At 40.1% G+C, this 24,882-nt stretch overlaps 5 protein-coding genes across 5 annotated transcripts; 2 read left to right on the top strand and 3 right to left on the bottom strand.

Annotated features, from left to right (window-relative positions):
* Nucleotides 1-4,008: 4,008 nt before the first annotated feature.
* tap2a (transporter associated with antigen processing, subunit type a) lies at nucleotides 4,009-9,844 on the bottom strand. Its single transcript, XM_072448224.1, is given in 11 exon segments — nucleotides 4,009-4,827; nucleotides 5,624-5,760; nucleotides 5,841-6,000; nucleotides 6,433-6,612; nucleotides 6,732-6,914; nucleotides 7,455-7,583; nucleotides 7,662-7,859; nucleotides 7,996-8,201; nucleotides 8,622-8,835; nucleotides 8,837-8,985; nucleotides 9,319-9,844. Coding segments are annotated over 11 exon segments (2,271 nt in total). The 5' UTR covers nucleotides 9,830-9,844; the 3' UTR covers nucleotides 4,009-4,623.
* A 444-nt stretch (nucleotides 9,845-10,288) lies between these two features.
* Nucleotides 10,289-12,497, bottom strand: psmb9a (proteasome 20S subunit beta 9a). Its single transcript, XM_072447199.1, has 6 exons — nucleotides 12,294-12,497; nucleotides 12,147-12,214; nucleotides 11,904-12,035; nucleotides 11,340-11,469; nucleotides 10,986-11,127; nucleotides 10,289-10,478 (listed from the first exon to the last, which is right to left on the bottom strand). Exons 1-6 carry the CDS (start codon nucleotides 12,342-12,344, stop codon nucleotides 10,351-10,353), a joined length of 651 nt encoding a protein of 216 aa, XP_072303300.1. The 5' UTR covers nucleotides 12,345-12,497; the 3' UTR covers nucleotides 10,289-10,350.
* Nucleotides 12,498-13,034: 537 nt separating this feature from the next.
* Nucleotides 13,035-16,030, bottom strand: psmb12 (proteasome 20S subunit beta 12). Its single transcript, XM_072448221.1, has 6 exons — nucleotides 15,915-16,030; nucleotides 15,467-15,537; nucleotides 15,200-15,331; nucleotides 14,443-14,572; nucleotides 13,857-14,001; nucleotides 13,035-13,191 (listed from the first exon to the last, which is right to left on the bottom strand). The coding sequence occupies exons 1-6, from the start codon at nucleotides 15,960-15,962 to the stop codon at nucleotides 13,064-13,066; spliced, it is 654 nt and encodes a 217-aa protein (XP_072304322.1). The 5' UTR covers nucleotides 15,963-16,030; the 3' UTR covers nucleotides 13,035-13,063.
* On the top strand, nucleotides 16,011-19,075 carry psmb13a (proteasome 20S subunit beta 13a). Its single transcript, XM_072448223.1, has 8 exons — nucleotides 16,011-16,126; nucleotides 16,313-16,400; nucleotides 17,046-17,143; nucleotides 17,214-17,354; nucleotides 17,518-17,633; nucleotides 17,970-18,028; nucleotides 18,102-18,253; nucleotides 18,849-19,075. Exons 1-8 carry the CDS (start codon nucleotides 16,065-16,067, stop codon nucleotides 18,958-18,960), a joined length of 828 nt encoding a protein of 275 aa, XP_072304324.1. The 5' UTR covers nucleotides 16,011-16,064; the 3' UTR covers nucleotides 18,961-19,075.
* A 745-nt stretch (nucleotides 19,076-19,820) lies between these two features.
* On the top strand, nucleotides 19,821-24,830 carry psmb8a (proteasome 20S subunit beta 8A). Its single transcript, XM_072448218.1, has 6 exons — nucleotides 19,821-20,060; nucleotides 20,233-20,374; nucleotides 20,721-20,832; nucleotides 23,575-23,704; nucleotides 24,200-24,404; nucleotides 24,614-24,830. Exons 1-6 carry the CDS (start codon nucleotides 19,911-19,913, stop codon nucleotides 24,700-24,702), a joined length of 828 nt encoding a protein of 275 aa, XP_072304319.1. The 5' UTR covers nucleotides 19,821-19,910; the 3' UTR covers nucleotides 24,703-24,830.
* Nucleotides 24,831-24,882: the final 52 nt, after the last annotated feature.

Below are 24,882 nucleotides of genomic sequence, written 5' to 3'. Positions count from 1 at the left end.
ATTATTATTCTTGTTCTATATACAATCTACTAGTTCTATTAACTATTAATCATAGTCCTTTGTGAATAACTTAACTTAAGTCCTAGCAGATATACTTTTCCTTTTTATTGTCACTAATTCTTTAGCTTATTTTGTGGTGTTAACTACATTGATGTAACTGTAACTAAATATATTTTCTAAACTAAATGTGATGTTAACTTAATGATAACTTCCTTCGTCCAACACCGTCTGTTGACACCCCAACAGTATGACAAAAATGCTTAGCCCGAGTGACCTAAATTCTAATTGCCTTCTCTCTAGATTTTTTCAAGAATTTTCTGAGACTGGACCAGCAGAGGAACAGCTGAGAGCAGCGAGGGAGGAGTTGGATTACATCAGAAACAGCCTCATCTCTTGAGTCATCCTCTCTCTCCTCACACACACACACACACACACGCTCTTTTCCTGCACATTTCATCAGCAATTTCCACAAGAGGTTCATAAAGGGTATTGTTGTGTGGAGCTCTGTCTCAAGTCTAGGGTCCACCAGAAATATTCAATACCAATTTATTTTATTAAAGGTGCAAACTGTAATGAATACTAACCACATGGTACTATCCCACCAAAGCAAGTAATACACCAAATTGTAATTAGAAAAATATTAAAACATGTCATATGCACTTTAGACTTCAGACTGCATTTTTGTTTGGTTCAATTAAAATTAAATGAAAATTGCTTTTGATCTAAATTTCTTGAACATAAACAAGAAAGACTTTTAATCATTAACGTTTGACTCAAAAGAATTTCAGATTTTATCCTCCAAAGTTTGAACTCTGCTTATTGACAGAGGATTGGCTTTAGACCTCTCGAATAAAAAGACCCAAACATATCATTGGCATAGAAATTATTAGATAATTGAATACATTCCGCACAACCAGTTATATGTGCTTTATTTATTGGGCAGATGTATTCATATTTTCTGTAAATGTGTATATCTTATTTAATTTGCTCTTCTGTGTTCATCAGATACAGTATGTGTTCTGATGGGTTCAAGGTGATGTCCCGACTTTACATAGAGCATTATGTAAATATGGCTTGGTTAAGTCTATTTGACCTATTTGCCCATTGCAGCCTGTAGTGTGTTTCTGCCACTGTTGTTAAAACTATACTATACATCATTTTCTGCACTAAATAATAACCCTGAATGGTTTAATCTTTTGTTATTGTTGCAAACTTTCATTTCACATACAGTTGCAGTAGCATTTCTTGTAGTTTCTGCCGTCCAGCATGTGTAAATTACTGTATTCTGTGTAAGTGTGTACCTCATTCTAATACCATGAGGCAGATGTCCGAAAGATACATTTCCCTTGGGCCGCACTGTAATTTTCGTCGTACCTTTGTACTTCAGCATCTATTTTTACTTGTGTTTTGAGTCCAACATCTAACAGGCAGAAACTTCACAACATGTTTTTACTATTCTGTGTTAAATTTATGTGAACCTTTTATATTTACAGATCCCAGATGGTGCTACAACTGCCGTCAGAGGAGCTTCTAATCAGATCAGGATTTTACGGTCAGTGTCAAATAGTGCCTCCCGTAAAAGGATTATTAGAAATTTGTCCTGGGATTAAGTTAGCCTTCAATTAGTGGGATTTCTTATAGGAGATTAAGAGCACCTGTCCTTATTCTAGATTAGAACAATTTCATATCACAAATGTATAAAGAGCAGGTCATTAGGACACATATTAACTGTGTTATGTCTCCCTCTGGTGTCCAAAGCCTCAACATTTCCAGTTAATGTTTGAACACCCTTTATATACCCATGGATAATATTTAGCAACAGATATCAAGGTATTTAGCTATAATTCGTTGCAGAACGTCTCGTTTTTATGAACTCAATGTGTCTGTAAATTGTCACTTCAAATAGACACTAAACGTTTTGGATCTCACAGCTTAATAAGTTTATTGTCATATAATTTCAATAGGCTATTTTTATTCTGCCTACCTTTTGATCCAGCTGTATGTCTATTGTTTTTATAGCCCTGTAAGTAGTCTACCATGAAGTCATTACTTGATCATTTATGTATGCTATGTCAGTCCTTAGTTTATCCCGGTCACCTGCCGCTCAGTGACTCATGTTTGTGTTGACTGTAGATCACATGCTTTTCTGTCTTTGTTTTTAGTTGAAACGCTTGGGGTGCTGTTGCACTTTTAATGCCAGACTACTCAATGGTTTATAGGCTTCCTCTGGACACACAGTCATTGAAAGCAAAACCTTGCCTGTATAAGAATGTTATGGTTTATTACAGCACATTATGGTTGCTGTTTTATCCATTACTCTGTCAGTATTATTCCTAAAAATGTAAGATATGCCTTTATTGTCCACACATGGGGAAATTTCGGAATTGTATAAAACAATTTGATATTATTATATGCAAAGTACATCTCCAGATATTCTTTTTTAAGTCAATGTCAGCTGTTTGTTTTTGTATCTTTTTATTAAATTATAACTATAAACCTTACTGTCGCATGTGGGGTGTGGGTTTAGTTTCCTACGATTGTGACTCAAACCAATTCTCTACTTTATTTGTTTAGTTCAAATTGATATGTCTTGTTAGCTTCTTGTTTCGCTAGATGGCAGTCAATGGCAATGTATTTGAAGAGTAGTTTTGAATTCCCTTTTTACAGGAAGTCACATGGTACAGGAGAAAATATTGCTGGTGCTGTTACTCCTAAAACAGGCTTTGTATGTTTCTTCCTGTTTCTTTGTTTTGTCACTTAATAGCATTGATCTTTAGACTCTGAAATTTGCACCTTGCAGTTGGGACTTTCACCAATCAATGTGTTATTTGTAATTATTATATATTATAAAGTGCCTGAACAGTTTTCAGGGTGTCCAAATATTCAAAATCAAATGGATGCCTTCAAAGCTTTATTGTTTGGCTTGGTGTATCGTGTGTACAAATGAGAAGCCATACGATAAGCGATAGGTGACGCTTTATTTTGCTTTCTTGTTGTAAATACAACCCTAGCTTTTTATTGAAAGGCTAATATTAAACTGAAAGTATTTTACTCACATGACACTAGGTTTGGTTAGGGTGTGTTTGAAGTAACAATGTAGCACCAACAAAAGTGAAAGAAATCAGAGAAGGGACTTTCCAGCTTGGCAGTGTTGTGGCAGAATGCTGAACGGGTTTGGCAAATACTTAGATCCAAATTAACTTGTCATCAGTATCATTCAAGCACTTTGTAGTTTCCCCAAATACAATACACATCAAACTATAGTTGCTTTAATAAATGCAATTTACATTTGGCATTTCATGGCAAAAATAAGGTGCAGCCATGTCACAGTCGCCCATCTTGTTTTCAAACGCTAACCGTGAAATGGCGTCCACTTGTTATTATTAAGTATTTTCACTTTCACATCATTGAATGTGCCAAGTCTGGTGCAAATGATGAATTCATGCTGGCACAAACCTTTCACACAACAGGAAAGTCTCACTCACTGTACACATTGTCAATGAAAAGAAAACGTTATATAATTCATATTTACGATTTGTAATCTAAATAAAGTGATATTCTTGTCAAATTGGATGAGACAAAATAACAACATGATATAATATAATATAGAAATAATTTCTTTTCAGTTTTATGTTTTTGAGAGCCATGGGGTTTCAAAATCCCATCTTTTTATCTGGTCAATTGGCTATCGTTAGGACGCCATTTTATAAATCAAACCTGTTTTCACAAAATGGCGACAGCTTGGCGAGGGTTGGTGCCATAATCACAACATCCTCGTGCTCTTATCGTACATTTCATGTCCATAAACGTCCATAAAAGGGACTTTCCAGTTCACATTATGGTTTCTCTTTTCCACTGAGACAAGTTGAAAGAACTTGTCTCAGTGGAAAAGAGAAACCATTTTTTTTTTCATTTAACTGTGTGAATTCTAGAATAAGTAAAAGTAATTCAAGTGATGTACAATGACAAATACATTTAATGAATACAAATTACAATTAATGATCAGTCTGAAGCTTTATATATTTTATTTAAGTGGAAAAAATACAGTCAGTGCATTTATACATTATTTACATTTAGCAATACATTTCTAAAATAAATGAAATAAGCATAATAAATAAGGTCTATGGAATGATCAAAGGCAAAATCAAGAATAAACCCAGGATTTTATCTGTTTCAGACTTTGACAGAAAGCAGGAAACGCAATACACCTTCAAATAATAACAAAAACTAGAGTAGAATCATATATATAATTGTCTTAATTCAGCACCCCTGGTTGAAACACATTGGTTTGGACTGAACAAAGAACTTGTTGATTTATGTATTAACTCTCAGATTTTGAGGAGCTGCTCTTATCTGACAGTAATATTGTATTTTCATAATAAATTGCCAAAAGGAAAAGTTTGAACTGCTATTTTATATACAAAATCTGCATAGTCACATGACCTTCCCCCACTTGACAGAAACGTCAAAAGCAAACTATGTCCAGCCCTCTCCTCATGGGTTGACAAACTCTTAATAGGCCTACTGTTTGTAAAATAAAGTGGGCTTGATCCGTTTGGTGAAAGACACAATGGGCAAGGATCAAATGTGTGCCTATGATTAAAGCCAGTCCTGGTTGTAACATTATGGTGAGTGGTCATTTGTATAGAGTTTCTCCCTCAGCCTGTAGTAATGTCCCTTCATGTCCATCAGCTCCTGGTGAGTCCCTCGCTCCTGGACTCCGCCGTTGCCGATGACGACGATCTGATCCGCGCTCTCTATGGTTTTCAGTCTGTGAGCGATCACTAGCAGCGTTTGGTTTGGGCGCTGAGCCAGGGCCTGCTGAACCTGTTGGGGCAAAAACACAGTCACTGGGCTGTGGCAAATATGCAACTGAAGGGAAACTTGGTTGTGATATTAAATTCATCTGAGCCTTGTAAGTCACAATTGCGAAATTATTATTTTTGTTTTCTATCTGTTGCATCCTCTTAATAACTGTATTAAGCATTTTGTATAGTTATCATTGAAAGAGTATTTATTTTTTCTCTTAATACATTAACTACAACTAGAGAATCCTACACTACTCTTAATCACTGCATGTAGTGTACACATTTTTATATTTTGTGTTTTGTAAACATCCTGCCAAATAAGTTCACAATTAATTTAACCATTTTGGTTCATTGTTTGAGTGGTTTTCTCAGCTCACCTTTTTAATAATTCAGTTGCATATGATTTTGTTCTTGTTTTTATGATGCTTTTGATGCATTTTAGCTTGTCTTTGGCTGATATGTGTTCATTATTTTTTATTCAGTGTTGTTGTTTATTATATCATCAATAAAAGACACAATAGTTGATACATTTAAGCATACAGAAAATATCTATCTTATGTAATCCCTTCCCCTTTTCCATTTGTACTTAACACTGATATTTTAAAGCTGTGTAATTTTCTCTGCACTGTAAAGTTGATGCTGCTTCACAACTGAATTTCCTTATTGATGGATAAAGGTTCTTATCTTATCTTTATTTACTATGTCTACTCTGGAAAGAACCAAGCTTTGTTCAACTACAGTTCATGGCTAGTTTTAGATGTGACTTGTCTGTTTAAGGCTTGGCCTATTGAGATTTAAAGTACTTTTATTCTCACCTTCTTTTCACTGTTGTCATCCAGAGCACTGGTGATTTCATCCAGAATGAGCACTTGAGGCTGTCGAACCAAAGCTCGGGCAATGGCAATGCGCTGTCTCTCACTCTTCGCCAACTGGCCTCCTCCCTCCCCCACCTCTGCCATGTGAACAATATAACTTCAGTGAGTTCATTTTAACAAACACAAGTTAGAGCAGATTTAGAATATTATTATTTACCTGTGTCGTATCCTTTCTCCAGCTGCAGGATGAAGTCATGTGCATTGGCCATTCGTGCTGCCTCCTCAATGTCTTTGTCTGTGCAGTCTTTCAGCCCATAAGAAATGTTGTCTTTGATTGAACCAGAGAAGAGCACAGGTTCTTGGCTCACCACCACAATCTGTAAGTTAAACTCTTATTACTACCTGTAAATGGCGGGTGCATAGTGTATCATGAAACTTGCCTAAAGTAACTGGTTCTTCTTGTGGTAATTAGGAATCTTTTGATGATCAGATTTACTTAATTATTCACTACTTACTCTCTAAATGTTTTATAACAGGTTGACTTCAACTTATTTTGCCCAAAATCAATTATTCTGTTCACTAGCCAATAGAAGATCATTTGAAGTAAAAATCCAACTAGTGCTTGCTATCTACAGCATTTCACATTTGACCGGTAATCTATTGTTAATGCTCATATCACACTGCTTAGCCCTTTGTTTTGTTAATTGCTGGTTCTGTATAACTCAGAAGTAATATAGAACTAGTTTTTACCTGTTTAGACCCGATATAGCCTTGGGTAAACATGGTGCTAAAAACATCTCTGTGCTTACCTTTTTATGGAGAAAATGGTGCTCATAGGACTTGAGTGGTTCTTTGTTGAACAGGATTTCTCCGCTCTGAGGTTCATAAAATCGCTGCAGAAGACATGCACATGTGCTCTTTCCTTCACCAGATGGACCGACGAGAGCAGTCATCTGCCCTGGCTTTAGCTCCAAAGAAAAGTCCTGCAGGTACCAACAATGACATTATTTATAAGGCTAAAATATTTAGGTGTACTGTATTTCACAGTATTGCTACATTTGCTTATGAACAGATCGATGCCTCCCTGAATGTTTCCTCTCACCTGCAGGACAGTTTTGGTGGGGCAGGATGGGTAGGCGAAGTTGACGTGACTGAACTGGATGTGTCCCTTCAGCTCCTCCGGTGCAAGCGTTCCCTCCGCGCTGACCTGAGGAGTTCTGTCCAAATACTCAAACACCTTCCCAGCCGCGCCCACAGAGTTCAGCATGTCCCCGAAGCTATAGGTAAGAGTCTAGGCAAACAATACAATACAATGTACTATAGAAAGTATTATTCCCTTTTGGATATTCCTTTAAATGAGCAGCATTACTCGGTCACTGAAGCAGGCTGATAGAAGTGTGGCTGCTAATCAGCACCTATGGCTTTTTATAGCTCCATAAAACTCACTATCTCATCCATAAGAAAGGTAGATTCAAATTGCATTAATCCAACTAGTTCCTAGCGCTCAGAAACCCTTTGCCACATCACATAGTCTTAAAGTTTGCAAAGTGAAGCCAACACTTGCTAAATCCTAGCAATATTTACAGCTGTTTTTACCAGGTTTTTGATTGATAACCTTAGTTCACATGCTCTTATTTACTACAATAAAGTCCCCAACCTTTAAGTTTTAATTCTTTTATTTTTTTATGGGTCTGTTTGTTGCTTTGTTGCTGTATGGATAGAAACATTTACAAAATTGTCAAAGCCTGGAATTAATTGGCCAGCTAAGTGCCTTGCATTATACTGTATGTCCTTTACATTAAAAGCATTGTATCAAAGCATTCAGTCTTACTCTGATGTTGTCTCCAAGGTCTGATTGGTACATTATGAAAGACACCAGGTTACCAGCGGTCATCTGTCCCCTTTGAATGAACAGTCTTCCATAGTATAACATCAAGACCTGCATGCCCAGTCCAGTCAACTAAACATAAAGAAATCCATATTTACAATCCAACACAGGTTCTGAAACTTAATTGATATTATTGAACAAAACCTTTACCCTTCGGACAAGCAGATAGACCGCTCTCACAGTGTCGCGCCGGGTCTTAAGGTCATGCATAGTCTTCAAGCGTTGGTCGTATCGATTTGCCTCATGTTTCTCTGCATTGAAACTCCTCACAACGTGGATATTAGACACAACCTCATTGGCTGCGTCGTTTGCATGTGCCATAGCGTCTTGTACTTTCAAAGATAGTCTCTAAATAAGAATAAAATTGCAAAAAAGTAATTTGTACTGTATATTTGTAATTGTACTGTTTTGGATTGATTCTTTATTTTGAACCTGAGGGGGTCATCTATTAATAAACCACTTCCTATATGAATATTTTCAATACCTGATGGTAAGTGTCATAGATATTCTGTATGGCTCCTGCTACAGGTGTCTCTATCAGCACCAGTAATGTGAGCTTCCAGGAGAGGCTCATCATGAGGGAGATCATGCCCACAGTTTTCACAAAAGTCCTCAGCAGCACATTCACGTTCAGACACACTGCCATTCCCATCGACTTTGTGTCTCTCGACAGTCTGGAAGTGAGCTCACCTGCACAAAACACATTACAATTTAAATAAATTTACATGGTCAAATACAGAGAGAGTAAGTGATGTAGTTTTAACAACCTACTTCTATCTACTATTTCGGACAAAATTCTACTTGAGTTATAATATAATGAGGAATCAATAGTCATTTCAAGTGCTTACAGTATTTTGACTGCCAGACTATGGTAGATTGATGTCTTTGATTGAGAGAAACATTATTTTTTAAATTTTATATTTTACTAATTCTTTCATAACTTTTTCAGTTTTTTCATGTTAAAGCATAAATCAAAGACTCGTATATGTTTTGAGTATTTTGAGTATGTTTACTTGAGTACTCATTTAACTGACTTTTTTTGCTTCTTATAGTTGAATAAAGTTTTAGTTATGATTTCCGCTTCTGTTATAAATGTTATTAAAAACTTACCAGTCTTTATCGTCTCGAAGAACCCAATTTCCTGTTTTGTTAAAGATCCAAATAGTTTTAGTTTTATTCTGCAAGTGAAGGATCCAACGGCGCAGAGCAGAAGTCCTCCTCTGCCTCCTGCGCACACGGAACTGAGAAACAAAGCAAACATTATTAACAATATAATTCCTTACTTTCCAATATTATTTATCAACAAAGCATATGTGATGTTTGATACTGTATAATACAAAATAAAATAAGGAGACATGCCTTCCCAGAGAGAACAGGCCCATGAAGATCACTGCCATTGAGAATTCATTTGCCTGGTAGTGGTCCCCGAGGATATCAATGACTTTTCCAGTGTAGAAGGGGATGAACATCTGACCTGAGGACAATCAAAAGCATGAGAGAGTTGGAATGTAATGGAATGAAGTTGAGCTCCTACTGATTAACTTGAATTACTCACAGTATAAATCACACCTTTTGATAACCGATATTTTACGGAATTATTATTATTATTTAGGTGCATATAAAAAGGTGTCTCTCAACGTTTTGGTGCATTTATTTGTATGAGTTACAAACTTAATTCTGCATGAGATTCTGCAGAACATTATTTGGAAGTAGGCAAACTGAAATTATTGTCTAAATTTACCACATTTTATTTATTTATTTTTCTCTGGCAAACGGCAACAAAGAAAAGTTTAAATGCAGAACTTACAAAGTACAGCCAGTGACAAGAAGACCAACCCGCCCAGCAGCAGCGGGGCGTCCTGTCTGAACAGCCGCAGGACCCTCATGAACAAAACTCTGGACTTCTGTTTGCTCTTCTTCTCGGACGCTGCTTCGTCTGCGTCCGGGATGATGATCTCCCAAAACAGCGCCGCGGCCGCAGAGGCACCGGCGCCCATGAGCCAGCACCACCGATCCGACGAGAGCCCGCACTCGCTGAACCCATCGTGGAGCTGTTTGCTCGCGGTCTCGTAGACGGCGGGGAGCAGGCTGAGCGTGGCGAAGAAGCGGAGCGGGGCCGGTGCGAGGACCCCGAGGGAAAGTCGCGCGAGGAGGGAGAGAGCGGCGAAACGAACGGCCGCAAAGCCCCAGAGTCGCGCGTAAGCTCCGAGCCGGTGCGCAAAAGGCGCCCCCGACGCGTCAAACAGAGCGAAATCGCCATAAACCAAAATTATGATGGCAAATATTGTACGGGGTATTGAGGGTTTGATGCCTTCCATTGCGCCCGCAGTCCTCAAATGACCCACTGTGTTTGTCGACATCTGCGTTTTGGTGCCGCTTGTTCGGTACTTTTGGTTTCATTTTCACCGAACTAGAAGGGTTTTCTGTAAACCTCTGCCTGACTGGGCCTGTCAGACTACATAAGCACATATTTCAATGTCATGGTCAAACAAAATATTAACCATTTATTGGAAGTGAGATCAAAAGTAGAAAGAGAATATTTGCTAAATATATAAAGTTAAGGCCAGTGTATGTGTAACACAACTCTAAAACAATATGTAATGCAAAGGAAATGCTAAATATTAAAACATATTCATAACCCTTACATTTAGTGGTATTTTTATTATGCACACATTTAACCACCATGCAGCATTAGATTGTACTTTTCCTATTCATGAACATTGTTATTATGTATTCACTATTATATTATACATATATTAAAAACAACTTGACAGCAATTTAAATTGTTTTATTTTTTATTGGTGAAGTATTTTAACATCTTCTGGGCTGCATTTGTCTCTCACTGATCATAAAAGGTGGGTAAATCATTTCCCAGAATTACTTTCTCTTCTGTGCTGTGTTCATCAATCGTGACAACGTAGGCCACGCCTCCACTAGAACCATCTCTGTTCATTGCCAAAGATAGGGCTGTAAAACAAACACAACAACAAAAATCGATTTACCTGGAGAGTGTAATCTGTTTAGCTCAACATCACATGGGTGCGCGGACACAATACTATTCCTCAGTCACACTCTGTAACTGTCCCAGGTCAGACTTCCGTTTCTAGTAACAGCCTCATCACAAAAGACACCATGACACTACAACCACAATTAAGTGTCTTGCCCAAAGACACAAGCTGGGGAAAGTGTGATATAAACGTCAAAGTGTTGAAGAAAAACTATACCTCCTGAGCTTTGAGCTGTGCAATGCATCAAATTTAATTATATCGAGATCCTATCGTTTCAAATAATCAACAATGGATTCAAATGATCAATGAAGCAGAGTTCAGACTTAGGAGGACATTTTTTGTATGCCTCTTATAGTCTAAAATAAAATTGAATCAAAAACTATGATTGAGGAGAAAAGTCATTGCTCCAACTGAGCTTCTACAGGATAATGTTACACTTGACATTGAAAACCATCAAAATACTTACTGTTGACAACAAACTTTTCACATTCCTCTTTGCTCATGCCTCTTCGAAACTCAGCATCCACAAATCCATACACATATGAACTCCCAGAGCCCCCAACTGCAAAGGGCTGACGACTCAAGAGTCCATTTAATGTTGCATAAACCTGCGCCACATAAATAAGAACAATCAAACATTTTTGGCACATATCATTTTAGGAGCATAAATATTCAAAGGGAGGATTTTAACAAGAACATGCAAGGCAGACGAGAGGCGGACATTTCCTGTTTTATTGTTGTTGTCTGCAGGGCATAAGCTTAAATGATAAAAGCTCTAAAGATATTATTGAACCCAAAAGATTACAGACAAAGTACTGACCTGTCCTCCTCCTCTCCTGTCCCATCCAGCCACAATCAGATGTGCAGATAGCTCCTCTTTGTATTTGTATGAGATGTTTCTGACCAAAGTGGCTGCGGACCGAACCTGGGGGTCTTCCCCTATTTCAATACTGAGGGGGGGAAGAAAACATTATTTTAAAACCTGAATTAAAAGATCAATATCTTTCAAAGTCATTAGAATTGGGTTCGATAAACCAAAGACATGTGTTGCACTGTTCAGAAGTTTGATTATTCATATGTTGTAGTACATTTGAACCCTTCTAGATTTACTGCATTGTTCACATCTTATATATACACACTTTTATGTTTGACCAGGTATTATAATTGTAAAGGAGATAAATGTTTTCCCTTTTCTGAATGTGTCCTAAAAAGTTTGGCCACTCCGTCTGATCCAGTATGTCTCTTTCAATAATTCTGACCTTAACCTACATTGTAACCTATACCAATGTTGCTTTATTGTGTTGTTTGTTTGTTTGTTGTTGTTGTTGTTGTTGTTGTTGTTGTTGTTGTTGTTGTGACTACATTTGCTTATATATTATATTACCTGTGGACATCCAGCTGATAGTTGACCATCTCTGCGATGGTCTGTGCGTCTGCCGCGGAGCCGGAAAGCGCGCAGTAGATTTTGTCATGAAGCTGAGAGAGTTTGTTCATCACCCTGTTTACCACTGAGGCCCTGTGTCACAAAAGAACAGACAATAAGCGGCCAGGTTAAGTTGGCAATGAACGCGTGGGATTAATTCAGGTTAATTAATTCAGGTTAATTCCGTGCGATGACGTTACGCACCCCGCAGAGACCCGCGAGTCCGACCCGAGCACGACCCCTCCATCAAACTCTATGGCGAGGATGGTTGTCTGCAGGAAACATTAGTGACATGAATGTGAATTTAGCCTGTTGTCATTCACACAGCTCACAATGCAAGACCATACTTACTCCAGTTTTCACCTCCTCGGACATCCACTCGGGCTCATTCTCTCCGAGCATTTTACGCGCAACAGACGCACGGTCGACGTTGTAGTGAAAATAAGTATGTAAGTAGTGTGAAGAGAATCGTTTTGATCTTGTACTTATTCGTCTTTTTAATCGAACAGCGACTCCATTTTTTCCCGGACTGGATCGAAATTGAAAGTGAACAAGTCCCGCCTCTGCAAGATTCTGTGGCGCATCAAGAGCGCAACAGGCTGCGGCAATTCACGTATTTCTACATTCATTCAAACATTAGCCTTTATTATGTGTTTTATGGTGGTTTCATGCTTTTTATTGTCAAAGGTCGACATTAGTTCACTCTGTATCATAATAATGTACGTTGCTGACTATATGATCAACAGAAAACTATTATTTGTGTTGATAAAGTTAAATTGCCTGATGAAGTTAGATTATTATTTGGGTTCACATTGACAGTAAGTGTAAGATTCCCATTGGACCATGCAGCTATTCGGAAAAGATTCATATTTACCAAACATTAATAATAATAACAATAATACTATGTAAACCATCATGATTCCTGTTGAAGCGTAAACTTATATATTATATAGTGTAAAAGTTATAATGGCAAAACATGATGAAATAAGACACATGAATTTATCAAAACAACATATTGCATTTTATTCATTTTTATTAGATTTTATGTTATATTCATGATATGAAATTTATTTTTAAAATGCATTGAACAGATTTTTAGAGTAGCTGAAGATTGTTGCTTGTTATTCGTTGTGGAACTTGGGCAGCTTGTCTCCAGGCACCACCACATGCTCCGCCCCAGACTTTGTTATCACGACCAGGTGAGCCACGCCTCCGCTCACGTTATCTCTGCCCATCGCCAACGCAAGAGCTGTGGGCACGAAGAGAGAAGAAGGAAACCATAATGAAGACACAGTGGAAGAAAAGCTTGTCTTCACTTTTCTGAAAGGATGGAAATAACTAGAGGTGTAAAGCAAAATATAAGAGTATAGTCAACATAAAGAAGAGTTTATTTGTGTTATGAAAATGTGTCATATATTAGTGTAGTGTAGGGCATTTGCTCAAGAAGGGATGGGATCATATTTTACAACACTAAAATAGATTCGGCTTTTGAAAACGCTTTATATCACTCGAGTAGAAGTAGATTGACACATTCCTCAGTAGGAGTTGGACTATTTGTTACATACTATTCCACAAGTGTTTGGGCATAATCTCAATTTATATGATTTAGCATTGATGACATCAGCCTATCAAACTTTTTAGGGATAAGGTGCAATTTTGTTACATTTCAATAAATAATCAACAACATCTAGAACAAAGAAATTACAAAGTCGCTTCCTATTTGTTTTTGTTTTTCTTTAAGCTTTAAGAACATTTGTATTTATGAGATCATATTTCTCAATTAGAATAAGTATAAATTATGATATGTTTAAGGATATAGTATGGAAGCTCAACTCAGCAACAGCAAGATTCACAAACATCTGTAACTAAATCTAACTCATAAGTGCAGAACAGTTTCAGCAACAACAGTAATACCGTTGGTGGCGAACTGTAGACATTCTTCTCTGGTCATGTTTGGTCTGTATTTGGCATCCACGTATCCGTATATGTAGGTGCTGCCGGAGCCTCCGATGGTTACTGTCTGACTGATCAACATCCCTCCAAGAGACACCACATAAATCTGAAGGGAAAATATAAAAGCATTTAAAAGCTGTTTGAATTGTACTTTACTAATAGGACAAAAATAGTTCAATATGAATAATTTTCAGCATCTGATTTTTGATATTTGTCTTGCTTTTGTGGTCAATAGCTGATATTTGCATTGCTGATTTCAATATTCAAAAATCTTACAAAGCCTAAAAAATGTAAAGTTCACAAATTAACTAATAAAAATCACAAAATATATCCATCTGCAATATCATATAATTTGCTGTGTCTTATATCCAATGTGCTCATTAGTATGTTTAAAAAGACACACCTGATGCAATGAAGACAAGCTGAACACATGAAAAGATGCACAGTATATGGGGGAATTTTCTAATACCAATCCCATATATATTGGCTCTGAGTTACTAACCTATAAATCAGAAAATCGTTACTAAATTGACATTGCGAGCCCCACCTGAGGCCCTTTCTTGTCGTCCCATCCTGCAGTGATGAAGCCGGCCTGTAGCTCGTCCTTGTTTTTATAACACAGTTCTTTTAACACCGAGGCTGCTGCTATGACCTGCGGGGAGCCTTCCATCTGTATGCTGTGATCAGACAAAACAGGATTATTGATACCAGGGAACTTTGACATGTCGTAACATTCATGTTGAAATCATACCAAGAAATACTTAGAACTGAGTAGTATAGAGCGACAAAATACTGCTGCAAAAACTGTCCCAGCACATGTTCATTTTGCATTTCAACTTGAGTGAAATTGATAAGTAAACACATTTTAAAGGTAGTTTCTTGACATTTACATTGACATAGCGCTTTTATTGGCTCAATAAACTCACTTGGTGGAACTAAATTTTGATACTAAGGCATATCACTTAAAACCTGCTCAGGAAAGGTCCAATTTTGTTTTGTTTAAAGGGATTTAGTATCGATACTTGTTCAAAAGAATATCTACTGTAGTTTTGATACTAGATTTAGTATCGATTAGCACATGATTTTTGATACTTTTGACTACCCTAACCTGCAGTCAAACTCAATAGTGGTATGGTACTTAATTAGCATAAAATGTGTCAGCTATTCTGCACCGACCGCCTCAGACACTAATGACAGTAAAAGTGGGTGAAGTGTCTTGCCCCAGAGCACAATGGTAGTATTCAGTGCGAACAGTAACAAGAGTCAGTGGACAAACGTCTCTCTAAAGCAATAACAAGAGGCACCTGTGAAATGAAAGATGAAATTTGGCCGCCTTTAGGACAGCCTGGGCATCGGCTAGAGAACCAGCCATACAGCAGAAGATCCGGTCGTGAACCTGGACCACTTTATTGATGGTCTTGGAGGAAACGTACTCCCTGAAAGAGAGAGCCGAGTGAAAACAATATATGTCACACTGACTTTTCCAACCTAATGAAACATATGACAAGTTTTAAATTCATTTCTTTCCTTTTTCTATGTGGATAAAGCTGCTGACTTTAAATGCTGCTCACCCTCCCATTGAAGCCCTGGAGTCCGAGCATATGACAACTCCGCCATCAAAAGTGGCAGCCAGGATGGTTGTCTGTGGACATATAAAAGAGAACATTAGTTTTGAACACTTGAAATGGACAATTGATGACGCTGTAAGAACTATGAATTGTGGGATATGTAGTTGTGTGTGCTTGCTGAAAATGAAAGCAACGTCGTCTGCACAAAAATCAACCAAAGTAATCACTTAGAATCTCTTGACCTTGAAACATTGGATCAGTGAATGAGGTGACAGACAGTAACAGGGTTTTTGTGATCATGGTATCTTGTATTTTAGGTCACAAGCATCACCTGTCATTGAACCACTAACGAACCAAATAGTTTCTAGTTTCAAGCTTTAGGACTTCGTGCGTAAAACCGCAAACGCTGAATTGGTACAAAACTGTGACTAAAGCAGTTGAATTCACTCACCCCTGTGCTGACTCCTTTGCATTGTGCGTCCATACCGCGTTTCTCCATGTTGTCTCCAAATCGAAAGGGAAAAGTGCGGCGAAACAGCGCAGCGACCTCTCCAGAGAAGCGACGCACAGGGAAGCGACGCGCAGACCTGCCGTGTCCACTATGGCGCTATCGAATGTCCTGGAGATCCCTGCAGCCGGCTTCAACTTTGAGAATTCGGCCAGGTATGGTTTTGTTTTAAGGTTTCACATATCAGTTGTGTCAGAACTGTCGAGTATAAAGAGTTTGGGGTTGTTTTCTGGGCCGGATCAAAAGTGAAAGTAATTTATTGTGTGATGCGCGCTTTGTTTTAGGCATTGACAGAAGGCTATTACTTTACGTGGCTGTTCTTTTTTTTATCCCCTGCTCAGAAATGCTGCTTTGGTGGAGCTTTTTGAGGGAGGAAAGACGCCTAAACCTCTGAAAACAGGCACCACTATAGCTGGAGTTGTATTCAAGGTGGGTGTTACCAAATAGTATAGAGCTGCACTGGATCCATTGTACATCATATTGTAGCAGATATCAGACCAATGCATGAACCTGATGTATTTTAACAATAGTAACATCATAAATAGTATCAAAACAATGTAACCTAACCTTTACCTTGCAGGAAACTAGGGATTAGCATTCCATGTCCCAAAACTCCAATCCAAACTAAATTAATGGTTTATAATCCTAACCCTAACTCTACTCTGATTGTTAAATAATATATTGTCTAAAATGAACATTTGCGAAAACTGTATTTTTAAATAATAGTATTCTAGAGTCCTAAAGCCCTAATCCTAACCAAATGAATGATTCCTAAATATAAAACAAATCTTAATCCAAATCCTCACTTTAACCCTGCTGTAGAATGTTACGTTCCATCCGATCGAAATGCCCGTCCCATGCAGATTAGGCTATAAATACAAAAACATGTTATTGTTTGGCCTTTTTTACTGAGGGAGAGATGTATCACACTGTAAGGAGGAAAGGGTCATCTCTAATAACAACAATAAACTGTGAAAAGGGTAATTACACTGTTATACACATTTAGAAATTCTGCTAGTATCATTTGAAAATAAGAATATAGTAATTAATAAGTTTTTCCCTGTGCTGATGCAGGATGGAGTTGTTCTGGGCGCAGACACAAGAGCTACCTCCAGTGAAGTGGTCGCCGACAAGATGTGTGCCAAGATCCACTATATTGCTCCAAACATTTAGTAAGGCCCTTTTAAACTCAATTGAATTAAATCAGCTCTGTGTAATTTCAACAATGTGTTTTTATTTCAGTTGCTGTGGCGCGGGAACAGCAGCGGACACAGAGAAAACCACTGACATTCTTTCATCAAACCTCACCATCTTTTCCATGAACAGCGGCAGAAAGCCTCGACTGGTCATGGCTGCAAGCATACTACAAGATATGCTGTACAGGTGGCTGTTTATTACTCAAATCCAGCACAGTTTTCACCATAAACCCTTCATGTATTGCTGTCTGTTTTCAATTCAAGTGTGTTGCTGCAAAGGACAAGTTGTGGTGTCTCTCTGTTATTCCTAATCCTTTCTATCCATTGACCTCCACTGTTGTTTTCTTCAGGTATCATGGAAGTATTGGGGCCAATCTTATACTTGGAGGAGTGGACTGCACAGGGAACCACCTGTACAAAGTGGGGCCTTGGGGAAGCGTAGACACCATGACCTTTATGGCAATGGGTATGTAAAAATACATGCTTTTTCTATTCTTAAGGTGTGCAGTCTGGGCCACAGTCTATACCTCTGCTCAGGTGAGAAAGTGGAAATATAAGACTTTTTGAGTGTGAGCTTGAGACACGAGGGAGGAGTGGTGACCAGAGTGTAAATCCTATACAGAGGTTTAAAGATTGGATCTACCTTTTTTTTTTTAAAGATAATATTTACAGCCATATATTTTTGACCTTGCATATGTTGTTGTTTGCAGCAAGGGAAGATTTAAACTTTACAAATACAACATATATTTTTTGTCATTCCTAAAGTCCATGCATTTTTTTTTGTTTACCTGTATTTCCTCAGGGTCTGGAGATCTTGCTGCTATGGGAATTCTGGAAGACAGATTCAAGCCAGATATGGAGGTGATTGAAAACATACTGCACATCTGTGTAATATTAGATAATTGTTATATAAGTGATTTTGTCTCTTCTTCAGATGGAGGAGGCGAAGGAGCTGGTGCGAGCTGCGATCCACTCCGGCATCATGAGCGATCTTGGGTCAGGAAACAACATTGACCTGTGTGTTATCACCCGGGAAGGAGTTGACTACATTCGGCCTTTCCAGGAGTCACAGTTCAAAGACAACAGGTGTAAAACCAATATCAATATTAACTGAAATATTTATAACTTACAAGGTTTGAGACGATATCAAAACACTCAAGCCTATAATCAAGATAAGATAAGATATTCCTTTATTGTCCCACATGGGGAAATTTCATTGGTGCAACGCAGGTAGATACAGAGATAGATACAGAAGAACAGATCACTTATAGGAAGTCTGAAAAACACTTTCAGTAGAAGATCTCCTATAAATAAATAAAAAACTCCCATAGACAAATAAATACATAAATACATAAATACCATTGCATGTGATCACGACAGTAATTGAGATAGGATTGTAGGCAGTGGGCTCTTGACACTACTGCTGTTCATGTTTAACCTTTAGATTTGGCCAAGCAGAGTACTCTTTTTGTCAGACCCACATCCTGATAAATGGATGAAGTTTGTGCTAGGAAATTTGTATCAAATCTGGATAAGGAAAGTGTAAAGGAACTTTATTCTTAGGGTTGAAGTGTTATGATAATATCTCTGTAACTGCAAAGGGAATTGATACAAGCTTTTTTTTACCCTGCCACACTGATATGTACATTACTTAACAAATAAATCTTTACTTGTACCATAGGAAAATAAAGTACAAGTACCGCCCTGGGACAACTCCAATTCTGACACAGAAAGTCGTACCGTTAAAGCTGGAGGTCGTTCAGGAGAAAGTGCTGAAGATGGAGACATCATGAACCAAAACAAGACACTGCATTTCACTTTTACAATCATTTAATTTTCTCACATTTGTCTTGTCTGCTACAGTCAAAATGTCTACATATGGAACAATAAAACAAGTGATAAATTGTCTGCCATTATTGTTTCCTGTATAAACTACATTAATGAACAGTTGTTGAGCTACATATGTTATAACAAAAGAATATCTGCCTTATATTTCTGGCGCATGGAAAAGGAGAGTTCACCTGTTAGGGCATCTGAAGTAAAACTCTTTATAACCTTAAGATACATGTCCATCAATTATTGCCACATGTAGTCCACAATCCAGGGTTTTAAAATGAATCAAAGGTTAGTTATATAAGTCATGATAGTTGACAATGAATCTGATTTAAATGGTTTTGATTCTGCTGCACTGCACATATAAACACTAGTGTTCATCAACAGGTGGGCTTAGGGTCCCTGGATATTCTTACATTACATTTCTTCACATTGTTGGGTAAAAATGCATCAACAATAGTCACTGAAAGGTCATTTGTGTTTGGTTTCCCTTATGATTCTCAGACTTTTTTCAACTTTAAAAAGACAAAACCTGAAGATTACATTTACACTATATCTTGAGCGTTTTCATACCTGTAAACTGTACTTCCTGATAGATTCTGACGACGCGCTGATTCGGATTTTTTTCATTGGTCAGCGCACGAATCAGGCTATGACGTATATTATAGTTCACCTGAATCATTTTTTAAATACAATAAGAATATAAAAATAATGTTTGACACTGTAGTCATGTTATTGCCCGTGCATCAAAAATAAATTATGTTGTGTTGTTTTAAAATGACCAGAAAGTGTAGGCTGCTTTTAAACTCTTTCACTTTCGCCTTCACCCTTCATTGTTGCGATCAGGGAAATTCTGACGCACGCAATAATAGTCAATAGCCTTGTTTTTACGCGTATATTTTGCTAAATCATGGCCCTTTTTGAAGTAAGTGGTTTGAAGCCTTCATTTGAGCTGCGGAGTCATATTCTTCCAGGTGGGCAAACGCGTCTCGTCGACCGAACAAACCACTTCAATTTCGGTTTGAAAACTCATGAATTTGCTGTTCCTCGCGGCGTGGACGTGAGTATTACCTTCTCAGCTGTTATTTAACACATTCAAACCTACACTTGAAAGTTAAAACCCGCATCAGACGCTGCTAAATGAACTTTTACGCGTCGTTTGGCGGCGTTCTGGCTGATGCGTTATGCGTCAATGGCACCGTTGTTGGTCACTCTCTCTTCTGATTTCACAGCCATCTCGGTTTCTCAAGTCCTGCAACCAAGAGGGGGGAGTGTGCATCGACCTGAACCACGGCACGACCACCCTGGCCTTCAAGTTCAGGCATGGGGTCATTGTGGCGGTGGACTCCAGAGCCTCTGCTGGACAATATTTGGGTGAATTAATCTAACATTCACGTGATGTTGGGCTATTCTTTGTGATATTAATGGCAATTGAAAGTGTCATGTTGGTTGCATTCAGAGTTTCTCCCTCAGATGGAATATAAGCCTGTAATGTAGCGATTATCTATCAAGAACAAGTTGGTTAGGGTAAGGGACCGTCCACAAATAGGCAAATAGTGCATTGCCTGATGAGTTAGAGTTGAGCTATTATTTAACTGTATAAGCACCCAACAAACTCTTGTCATTTTCTTTGCATCTGTCTCAGTTAAGCAAAGGCCTCAGTGCTTAATACTGTGATTTTATCTGAAAAACAACCATTTCTTTGTTTCCTCTTCTTCAGCGTCCAATGACGTGAACAAAGTCATAGAGATAAACCCGTACCTGCTGGGAACGATGTCCGGCAGTGCAGCAGATTGTCAGTACTGGGAGAGACTGCTGGCCAAAGAGTGCAGGTGTGTATGAAAGGTGTGCCCCTTTAGCATGCTTTTAATTGGCTTTAGGTTCGGTCGGTGAAATAACAAACACAACAATGAGATGCACTATAACGGAACAGCACGACTAAAACAAATCTTACAGGCGCTAGTTTCATATTTCTAAACTAATTCCTTCATCACTGTGAAGACACTCACTGGAGATTGGAGTTACGTTTATGGTTATTGTGGCTGTTTGTGTGTGTGCTGTGGATGGATTTGGTTGGAGAGGCTATTGATGCAGTATTAAGTACCTAATGAATAATTAACTACTGGGATTAAAAAAAAAAAAAGTATGTTATCATTACTTTTTCCAAAGCAAGTTTATTTGTAGAGCACTGTTTGTACACAACGTAATTTAAAGTGCTTTACATAAGAGGAAAAGATGCATTAGAATCACAGTTCAATCAGATAAAACATAAAGTTTAGTCCTGACTCTGGCACCAGCAGGAGGCCGGTCCATGTTTAGTCCTGACTCTGGCACCAGCAGGAGGCCCGTCCATGTTTAGTCCTGACTCTGGCACCAGCAGGAGGCCGCTCCATGTTTAGTCCTGACTCTGGCACCAGCAGGAGGCCGGTCCATGTTTAGTCCTGACTCTGGCACCAGCAGGAGGCCGGTCCATGTTTAGTCCTGACTCTGGCACCAGCAGGAGGCCGGTCAATGTTTAGTCCTGACTCTGGCACCAGCAGGAGGCCGGTCCATGTTTAGTCCTGACTCTGGCACCAGCAGGAGGCCGGTCAATGTTTAGTCCTGACTCTGGCACCAGCAGGAGGCCGGTCCATGTTTAGTCCTGACTCTGGCAACAGCAGGAGGCCGGTCCATGTTTAGTCCTGACTCTGGCACCAGCAGGAGGCCGGTCCATGTTTAGTCCTGACTCTGGCACCAGCAGGAGGCCGGTCCATGTTTAGTCCTGACTCTGGCACCAGCAGGAGGCCGGTCCATGTTTAGTCCTGACTCTGGCAACAGCAGGAGGCCCGTCCATGTTTAGTCCTGACTCTGGCACCAGCAGGAGGCCGGTCCATGTTTAGTCCTGACTCTGGCACCAGCAGGAGGCCGGTCCATGTTTAGTCCTGACTCTGGCAACAGCAGGAGGCCCGTCCATGTTTAGTCCTGATTCTGGCACCAGCAGGAGGCCGGTCCATGTTTAGTCCTGACTCTGGCACCAGCAGGAGGCCGGTCCATGTATAGTCCTGACTCTGGCACCAGCAGGAGGCCGGTCCATGTTTAGTCCTGACTCTGGCACCAGCAGGAGGCCGGTCCATGTTTAGTCCTGACTCTGGCACCAGCAGGAGGCCGGTCCATGTTTAGTCCTGACTCTGGCACCAGCAGGAGGCCGGTCCATGTTTAGTCCTGACTCTGGCACCAGCAGGAGGCCGGTCCATGTTTAGTCCTGACTCTGGCACCAGCAGGAGGCCGGTCCATGTTTAGTCCTGACTCTGGCACCAGCAGGAGGCCGGTCCATGTTTAGTCCTGACTCTGGCACCAGCAGGAGGCCGGTCCATGTTTAGTCCTGACTCTGGGCACCAGCAGGAGGCCGGTCCATGTTTAGTCCTGACTCTGGCACCAGCAGGAGGCCGGTCCATGTTTAGTCCTGACTCTGGCACCAGCAGGAGGCCGGTCCATGTTTAGTCCTGACTCTGGCACCAGCAGGAGGCCGGTCCATGTTTAGTCCTGACTCTGGGCACCAGCAGGAGGCCGGTCCATGTTTAGTCCTGACTCTGGCACCAGCAGGAGGCCGGTCCATGTTTAGTCCTGACTCTGGCACCAGCAGGAGGCCGATCCATGTTTAGTCCTGACTCTGGCACCAGCAGGAGGCCGGTCCATGTTTAGTCCTGACTCTGGCACCAGCAGGAGGCCGCTCCATGTTTAGTCCTGACTCTGGGCACCAGCAGGAGGCCGGTCCATGTTTAGTCCTGATTCTGGCACCAGCAGGAGGCCGGTCCATGTTTAGTCCTGACTCTGGCACCAGCAGGAGGCCGGTCCATGTTTAGTCCTGACTCTGGCACCAGCAGGAGGCCGCTCCATGTTTAGTCCTGACTCTGGCACCAGCAGGAGGCCGGTCCATGTTTAGTCCTGACTCTGGCACCAGCAGGAGGCCGGTCCATGTTTAGTCCTGACTCTGGCACCAGCAGGAGGCCGGTCCATGTTTAGTCCTGACTCTGGCACCAGCAGGAGGCCGGTCCATGTTTAGTCCTGACTCTGGCACCAGCAGGAGGCCGGTCCATGTTTAGTCCTGACTCTGGCACCAGCAGGAGGCCGGTCCATGTTTAGTCCTGACTCTGGCACCAGCAGGAGGCCCGTCCATGTTTAGTCCTGACTCTGGCACCAGCAGGAGGCCCGTCCATGTTTAGTCCTGACTCTGGCACCAGCAGGAGGCCCGTCCATGTTTAGTCCTGACTCTGGCACCAGCAGGAGGCCCGTCCATGTTTAGTCCTGACTCTGGCACCAGCAGGAGGCCCGTCCATGTTTAGTCCTGACTCTGGCACCAGCAGGAGGCCCGTCCATGTTTAGTCCTGACTCTGGCACCAGCAGGAGGCCCGTCCATGTTTAGTCCTGACTCTGGCACCAGCAGGAGGCCGGTCCATGTTTAGTCCTGACTCTGGCACCAGCAGGAGGCCGGTCCATGTTTAGTCCTGACTCTGGCACCAGCAGGAGGTCCGTCCCTGAGCTCCTGGGACTTTATTGAGTATATTCCTGACTTTGACTATCTTTTCTGGTCCCAGACTGTACCGGCTGAGGAACAACCACAGGATTTCTGTTTCGGCTGCGTCCAAACTGCTGTGCAACATGATGCTGGGGTACAGAGGCATGGGGCTGTCTGTGGGGAGCATGGTCTGCGGATGGGACAGAGAGGTACTCAACATGCTTACTCATTTTAGGTTTAGCTCTCAAAATAATGACGCCTGCTTCAGTTTGGCAACGTAAACCAAATGAATGATGAGAGAGCGTTATTAAAAGACAATACACATATAATTAAGACATATTTCAGGATGTTTCTTAATAATGATATATTAATAATGAGGAATAATGAGAGAGCAGCATCAGCAAATAATTAAAACAACCGATTGTGATTGTGTCAACTCACAGCAACAATTTACCAGTTATTCTTCTGTGTCTATTAGTGTAGATATTTTGATACCAACCAAAGATGACGATATTGATGTTGATTTTTTCAATTGAAATCCCTTTTCAACACAAGATCATTCAAAAATGTTTCAGGAAAGCTTCCACCTGGTAGTATTCCTTGGATAATTTCAGTGTTTATACTTAAAATGTGTATCTAGTATTGATACTAGTCTAATCTCCACATATTTTGATGAATAATAACCCTCTCTGTGTCCTGTACAGGGTCCTGGTCTGTACTATGTGGACGAAAACGGGACGCGCCTCTCTGGGCAGATGTTTTCGACTGGATGTGGGAACAGTTATGCCTATGGAGTGATTGACAGTGGATACAAGGAGGACATGACTGTGGAGGAGGCCTACGACCTGGGCCGAAGAGGCATCGTCCACGCCACGCACCGGGACGCCTATTCTGGAGGAGTCGTCAACAGTGAGTCCACCAAACACTCACAACCACACATTCAAAAACAAGTAGAGTGATAATTTGTGTATAAAGTTATTTTGTTGTACTCACGTGTAGTCTATAGTAGCTTTAGAACTATGATTGTACTGAAGTAAAAGTAAAAAAGTATGGTGTGCTCAGAGACAAACTGAGTAAATGTGTACTTGAGACTGAGAGTTATTTCTTTGTTGCTGCAGTGTACCACATGCGGGAGGACGGCTGGATTAAAGTCTGTAAAGAAGATGTGTCCGAGTTGATTCACCGCTACAAGCGAGGGATGTTCTGAGGACCAACGAGTCGACTACTGTCATTTATAACAACTGTACCACTGACTGAGCCAGTGTTTTGACATAAAAGCCTGTCCAACAGTTTGATTTCCTGACACATCCAACAATAAACATCACATTTCCCTGACGTTTGCCTCTGTGGTTATTATGAAACAGGATAAACAGGTCAAACAAGAACG

The sequence above is a fragment of the Eucyclogobius newberryi genome, unplaced genomic scaffold (assembly GCF_026437365.1).
Source record: "Eucyclogobius newberryi isolate DKJ021-1_F unplaced genomic scaffold, fEucNew1.0.hap1 SCAF_16, whole genome shotgun sequence".
NCBI lineage: Eukaryota > Metazoa > Chordata > Actinopteri > Gobiiformes > Gobiidae > Eucyclogobius > Eucyclogobius newberryi.
The sequence above is the reverse complement of the archived record's forward strand: the minus strand, read 5'-3'. Positions and strand labels throughout refer to the sequence as shown.